Source organism: Palaemon carinicauda, chromosome 24, assembly GCF_036898095.1.
Source record: "Palaemon carinicauda isolate YSFRI2023 chromosome 24, ASM3689809v2, whole genome shotgun sequence".
Lineage (NCBI taxonomy): Eukaryota > Metazoa > Arthropoda > Malacostraca > Decapoda > Palaemonidae > Palaemon > Palaemon carinicauda.
The window spans coordinates 107,881,996-107,889,495 of record NC_090748.1 but is presented as its reverse complement, the minus strand read 5'-3'; the positions used below and the strand labels follow the sequence as shown (position 1 = coordinate 107,889,495).

The 7,500-nt window shown below is 36.3% G+C and overlaps 2 protein-coding genes across 2 annotated transcripts in view; one reads left to right on the top strand and one right to left on the bottom strand.

The window, feature by feature from the left end:
* The window catches only part of LOC137617955 (neither inactivation nor afterpotential protein G-like), a 193,188-nt gene that overhangs the window by 140,918 nt on the left and 44,770 nt on the right, over nucleotides 1-7,500 (bottom strand). The window lies entirely within an intron of this gene.
* The window catches only part of LOC137617953 (L-sorbose 1-dehydrogenase-like), a 24,856-nt gene that overhangs the window by 5,031 nt on the left and 12,325 nt on the right, over nucleotides 1-7,500 (top strand). The window contains exons 2-4 of the mRNA XM_068347888.1: nucleotides 1-287; nucleotides 771-962; nucleotides 4,005-4,191. The exon at nucleotides 1-287 is cut by the window's left edge and continues 24 nt beyond it. Of these exons, the coding sequence (XP_068203989.1) occupies nucleotides 1-287; nucleotides 771-962; nucleotides 4,005-4,191 (666 nt within the window). The remainder of the gene's footprint in view (nucleotides 288-770; nucleotides 963-4,004; nucleotides 4,192-7,500) is intronic.

The window sequence follows — 7,500 nt, the reverse complement described above, 5'->3', positions numbered from 1 at the left end:
CAGCAGCTTGGATATGGCAGGTTTGTTTTTCGACCTCGCAGGGAATTGTTTACAAGCCAGAGAGAATCTATGATTTCATCATCGTGGGAGGTGGAACAGCAGGCAGCGTCTTGGCCGCCAGACTGAGCGAGGTAGAACATTTCAAAGTTCTTCTTGTGGAAGCTGGAGGGGAAGAGCCATGGCTCACTCAACTTCCTATGTCAGCAGTTTTCCTGCTAAGGTCAAAGCACGACTGGAGATACCTTACGGCACCTCAGAAGAAATCAATGGTAGCCATGGAAGGAAGGGTAAGCATGAGTGGTAGGCCTTCTAGCTATTGTACTATGACAGTATGATGATGGTAAATACTTGGTAGGCCTACTAGCTATTGTACTATGACTTTTTGATGATGGTAAAGGCTTGGTAGGCCTACTAGCTATTGTACTATGGCATTATGATGATGGTAAATACTTGGTAGGCCTACTAGCTATTGTACTATGACTTTATGATGATGGTAAAGGCTTAGTATGCCAGCTAGCTATTGTACTATAACATTATGATGATGGTAAAGGCTTAGTATGCCAGCTAGCTATTGTACTATAACATTATGATGATGGTAAAGGCTTAGTATGCCAGCTAGCTATTGTACTATGACTTTATGATGATGGTAAATTCTAAGTACTGTCACAAGGATGCAAATTGTGAACTTTTACACTTACACAAAATTCTCATGAGCAGCCTGTCGACCCCAAGTTGGAATCTTATTACTTGATTACATAAAACTATTCCAGCAATCATCTTGGTCCAGAGGACGCATGCTGGGCGGAAGCGGCTCGGTTAACTTCAACATCCACACGTACGGGTCGCCGCAGGATTTCGACTCCTGGGAGAACGAACACGGAGCTGTAGGATGGGGCTTCGCCGAGATGAAGAAATACGCCAATAAAGCAGAATGCTGGCGTTTACGGCCGAAGTTGTTTAAGGTATCCGTTATGTCTTCTTTTTCTTCTTCTTCTTCTTCCAGGTTCCGGGTTCCTCGTTGCTCTCTCTCCACAACTCTGTGATTGTGGGCACACTACTAGAAGTAGCAGAAAATTCATTATTATTAGTTACTTCCTACACAGGCAGCACACCTTACCTACTTTTACTTCTAATTTCTAGGGCCTTTCTAATATACCGGGTAACATCTTTAGTTGGTGTTCATCATCATCTTCTTCTTCTTCTTCTTCTTTCCAACTGTTATTCCTACATTAAGGGGTCGGTTGCCTGATTATCTCTCCAATGCCTTCATATTTATCAAGTTATCTTCAATCGACCACAGATTTAGTATAACAGATAGATAAAAGAAGTTTATGCTACTCTCTCTCTCTCTCTCTCTCTCTCTCTCTCTAGGACTCAAAAGAATGTTAACATTTTTTTTTACATTGCAGCATTGAAATAAAAGATATTTGAATAGGCCTATATCCAATTCTATACCAACTGCTATAAAGATTCATGAAATACATTAGTTTAAAACCACTACGATAAATATTAAATATATTTAAAGTAATTCTGAATCAACATGTTGTTACTGTTCTTGAAATATCTTATTTTCATTTTTTATTCTTCTCTTGTAGTTTATTTATCTACTTGTTTCCTTTCCTCACGGGGCTATTTTTTCCTGTTGGAGCCCTTCGGCTTATAGCATCTTGCTTTTCCAACTAGGGTTATAGCCTAGCTTGTAATAATAATAATAATAATAATAATAATAATGATAATAATAATAATAATAAAAATAATGATGATAATAATAATAATAATGATGATAATAATAATAATAATAATAATGATGATAATAATAATAATAATAATGATAATGACAATAATAATAATAATAATAATAATAATAATAATAATAATAATAATAATAGAGTTAGAATTATAAAAACTCACGTTTCAGGAATTTTCTATCACAATGATAACAATTTTATCCACTGTATTTTTAATTATATCTTTCCCCTTTTGATAATCTTTTATAAAAGCTTAGATTAAATCTGGCATCTTTTGAAACTGTTATAGTAAATTTTAATCAGCTTAGTCGAATATTTTAACAACAATTATGAAAGTGCTTTGTTTAATATGTTAACTAAGGTCAGATGCTAATATATTTAGACATGAACATTTTCATTTTTTTTTCTTTTTTTGGTGTGTGTTTATCATGGTTTATAATTTTTTTATCTATATATGTATATTTTTTTTATTTCATCTAATTATTAATTTTTGTACATTGAATAACACCAAAATCCACTTATATATCTATTCTAAGATTTTATCTTGAAGTAATTTGAAATCAGAAAAAAATTTCCATAAAGATAAATATTATTCTGAGAAATAAAGGAAATTGAGAAATACTTTTCATTATGAAAATATAGTTTTAGATATAAAGTCATTTCAGGAATACGTTCTAAGGGAAAAATCTTATAATAATCAAAAACTTTAAAGCCAATGTTGTCATAATTCCCAAACAAAACATGAAAGTTAATATTCCCATAATTCCCGATAATAACCCAACAAAAACAACTAAAACATGAAACCCAATATTCCCATAATTCCCGATAATAACCCAACAAAAACAAACAAAAGATGAAACCCAATGTTCCCATAATTCCCGATAATAATCCAACAAAAACAACTAAAATATGAAACCCAATATTCCCATAATTCCCGATAATAACCCAACAAAAACAACTAAAACATGAAAGCCAATATTCCCATAATTCCCGATAATAACCCAACAAAAACAACTAAAACATGAAACCCAATATTCCCATAATTCCCGATAATAACCCAACAAAAACAACTAAAATATGAAACCCAATATTCCCATAATTCCCGATAATAACCCAACAAAAACAAACAAAACATGAAACCCAATATTCCCATAATTCCCGATAATAACCCAACAAAAACAACTAAAACATGAAACCCAATATTCCCATAATTCCCTATAATAACCCAACAAAAACACCTAAAACATGAAACCCAATATTCCCATAATTCCCGATAATAACCCAACAAAAACAACTAAAATATGAAACCCAATATTCCCATAATTCCCGATAATAACCCAACAAAAACAACTAAAATATGAAACCCAATATTCCCATAATTCCCTATAATAACCCAACAAAAACAACTAAAATATGAAACCCAATATTCCCATAATTCCCGATAATAACCCAACAAAAACAACTAAAATATGAAAGCCAATATTCCCATAATTCCCGATAATAACCCAACAAAAACAACTAAAATATGAAACCCAATATTCCCATAATTCCCGATAATAACCCAACAAAAACAACTAAAATATGAAAGCCAATATTCCCATAATTCCCGATAATAACCCAACAAAAACAACTAAAATATGAAACCCAATATTCCCATAATTCCCGATAATAACCCAACAAAAACAACTAAAATATGAAACCCAATATTCCCATAATTCCCTATAATAACCCAACAAAAACAACTAAAATATGAAACCCAATATTCCCATAATTCCCGATAATAACCCAACAAAAACAACTAAAATATGAAAGCCAATATTCCCATAATTCCCGATAATAACCCAACAAAAACAACTAAAACATGAAAGCCAATATTCCCATAATTCCCGATAATAACCCAACAAAAACAACTAAAATATGAAACCCAATATTCCCATAATTCCCGATAATAACCCAACAAAAACAACTAAAACATGAAACCCAATATTCCCATAATTCCCGATAATAACCCAACAAAAACAACTAAAACATGAAAGCCAATATTCCCATAATTCCCGATAATAACCCAACAAAAACAACTAAAACATGAAAGCCAATATTCCCATACTTCCCGATAATAATCCAACAAAAACAACTAAAACATGAAAGCCAATATTCCCATAATTCCCTATAATAACCCAACAAAAACAACTAAAATATGAAACCCAAAGTTCTAACATATCTAAAAGAAATAACTATAAAATCTCATTCCTTCAGGAGCAATGTAATCCCGATCCCAGCAAGAAGAACCTACCGAAGGAGTGCAAAAACGCCACCTCGCACGGCGAGCGCGATCACGTAAGGCAACGGCAGGACGCCGTGCAGTGCTACGATCCGGCTTTGAGGTACGTCACGGCCGATTCGGAACTGGCGCAGACCTTCGTTGCTGCTGGGAAGGAATTGGGTGAGTGCACGGTCCAGATATACCTTATATATAGACCTTGGGTGAGTGGGGAATTGGAATGGTTACTGCTATTTAGTTTTCATTTGTCACTAGTTGCTAGTTGTGGTTTCAAGCTAAGTCTTTTTTAATGGTGGGGGTTTACCAGTACTTTGAGTCATAAGCCTTTTTTACCAGCCCTTTAATTGCTAGTTGTGGTTTTAAGCTAGGTCTTTCGTTTTTAAGGGTGGGGGGTTTACCAGTTCTTTGAGTCATAAGCCTTTTTAAGGGAAGATTTGAGTCATAAGCCTTTTTTAAGGGAAGATTTGAGTCATAAGCCTTTTTAAGGGAAGATTTGAGTCATAAGCCACTTTTTGAGGGAGGATATCTATCAGTTCTTTGAGTCATAAGCCTTTTTTAAGGGAAGATTTGAGTCATAAGCCACTTTTTAAGGGAGGATATTTATCAGTTCTTTGAGTCATAAGCCTTTTTTAAGGGAAGATTTGAGTCATAAGCCACTTTTTAAGGGAGGAGATTTACCAGTACTTTGAGTCATAAGCCTTTTTTAAGGGAAGATTTGAGTCATAAGCCACTTTTTTAAGGGAGGATATTTATCAGTTCTTTGAGTCATAAGCCTTTTTTAAGGGAAGGTTTGAGTCATAAGCCACTTTTTAAGGGAGGATATTTATCAGTTCTTTGAGTCATAAGCCTTTTTTAAGGGAAGATTTGAGTTATAAGCCACTTTTTAAGGGAGGATATTTATCAGTTCTTTGAGTCATAAGCCTTTTTTAAGGGAAGGTTTGAGTCATAAGCCTTTTTTAAGGGAAGATTTGAGTCATAAGCCACTTTTTAAGGGAGGATATTTATCAGTTCTTTGAGTCATAAGCCTTTTTTTAAGGGAAGATTTGAGCCATAAGCCACTTTTTAAGGGAGGATATTTATCAGTTCTTTGAGTCATAAGCCTTTTTTTAAGGGAAGATTTGAGCCATAAGCCACTTTTTAAGGGAGGATATTTATCAGTTCTTTGAGTCATAAGCCTTTTTTAAGGGAAGGTTTGAGTCATAAGCCACTTTTTAAGGGAGGATATTTATCAGTTCTTTGAGTCATAAGCCTTTTTTAAGGGAAGATTTGAGTTATAAGCCACTTTTTAAGGGAGAATATTTATCAGTTCTTTGAGTCATAAACCTTTTTTTTAGGGAAGATTTGAGTTATAAGCCACTTTTTAAGGGAGGATATTTATCAGTTCTTTGAGTCATAAGCCTTTTTTAAGGGAAGATTTGAGTCATAAGCCACTTTTTAAGGGAAGAGATTTACCAGCCCCCTGAGTCATAAGCCACTTTTTAAGGGAAGAGATTTACCAGCCCCCTGAGTCATAAGCCACTTTTTAAGGGAAGAGATTTACCAGCCCCCTGAGTCATAAGCCACTTTTTAAGGAAAGAGATTTACCAGCCCCCTGAGTCATAAGCCACTTTTTAAGGAAAGAGATTTACCAGCCCCCTGAGTCATAAGCCACTTTTTAAGGAAGGAGATTTACCAGCCCCCTGAGTCATAAGCCACTTTTTAAGGGAAGGGATTTACTAGCCCTTTGAGTCATAAGCCTTTTTAAGAGAAGAGATTTACCAGCCCCCTGAGTCATAAGCCTTTTTTTAAGTGAGGAGATTTTCCAGTCTTTGAGTCATAAGCCTTTTTTATGGGAGAAGATTTACCAACCCTTTGAGTCATAAGCCTTTTTACTAGTCTTCTGAGTCATAAGCCTTTTTTTAAGGGAGGAGATTTACCAGCCCCTTGAGTCATAAGCCTTTTTACCAGCCCTTTGAGTCAAAAGCCTTTTTTAAGGGAGAAGATTTACCAACCCTTTGAATCAAAGCCACTTTTTAAGGGAGGAGATTTACCAGCCCTTTGGGTCATAAGCCTTTTTTTAAGGAAGGAGATTTACCAGCCCTTTGGGTCATAAGCCTTTTTTAAGGGAAGAGATTTACCAGTCCTTTGAGTCATAAGCCTTTTTCCCAGCCCTATGAGTCACAAGCCTAGTTTTAAGGGAGGAGAGTTACCAGCCCTTTGAATCATAAGCCTTTTTTTAAGGGAGGAGATTTACCAACCCCTTGAGTCATAAGCCCTTTTTAAGGGAGGAGATTTACCAACCCCTTGAGTCATAAGCCCTCTTTAAGGGAAGAGATTTACCAGCCCTTTGAGACATAAGCCTTTTTACCAGTCATCTGAGTCACAGACCTCTTTTTAAGGAAGGAGATTTACCAGCCCTTTGAGTCATAAGCCTTTTTACCAGTCCTCTGAGTCACAGACCTCTTTTTAAGGAAGGAGACTTACCAGCCCTTTGAGTCATAAGCCTTTTTACCAGTCCTCTGAGTCACAGACCTCTTTTTAAGGAAGGAGACTTACCAGCCCTTTGAGTCATAAGCCTTTTTACCAGTCCTCTGAGTCACAGACCTCTTTTTAAGGAAGGAGACTTACCAGCCCTTTGAGTCATAAGCCTTTTTACCAGTCCTCTGAGTCACAGACCTCTTTTTAAGGAAGGAGACTTACCAGCCCTTTGAGTCATAAGCCTTTTTACCAGTCCTCTGAGTCACAGACCTCTTTTTAAGGAAGGAGACTTACCAGCCCTTTGAGTCATAAGCCTTTTTACCAGTCCTCTGAGTCACAGACCTCTTTTAAGGAAGGAGATTTACCAGCCCTTTGAGTCATAAGCCTTTTTACCAGTCCTCTGAGTCACAGACCTCTTTTTAAGGAAGGAGACTTACCAGCCCTTTGAGTCATAAGCCTTTTTACCAGTCCTCTGAGTCACAGACCTCTTTTTAAGGAAGGAGACTTACCAGCCCTTTGAGTCATAAGCCTTTTTACCAGTCCTCTGAGTCACAGACCTCTTTTTAAGGAAGGAGACTTACCAGCCCTTTGAGTCATAAGCCTTTTTACCAGTCCTCTGAGTCACAGACCTCTTTTTAAGGAAGGAGACTTACCAGCCCTTTGAGACATAAGCCTTTTTACCAGTCATCTGAGTCACAGACCTCTTTTTAAGGAAGGAGATTTACCAGCCCTTTGAGTCATAAGCCTTTTTACCAGTCCTCTGAGTCACAGACCTCTTTTTAAGGAAGGAGACTTACCAGCCCTTTGAGTCATAAGCCTTTTTACCAGTCCTCTGAGTCACAGACCTCTTTTTAAGGAAGGAGATTTACCAGCCCTTTGAGTCATAAGCCTTTTTACCAGTCCTCTGAGTCACAGACCTCTTTTAAGGAAGGAGATTTACCAGCCCTTTGAGTCATAAGCCTTTTTACCAGTCATCTGAGTCACAGACCTCTTTTTAAGGAAGGAGATTTACCA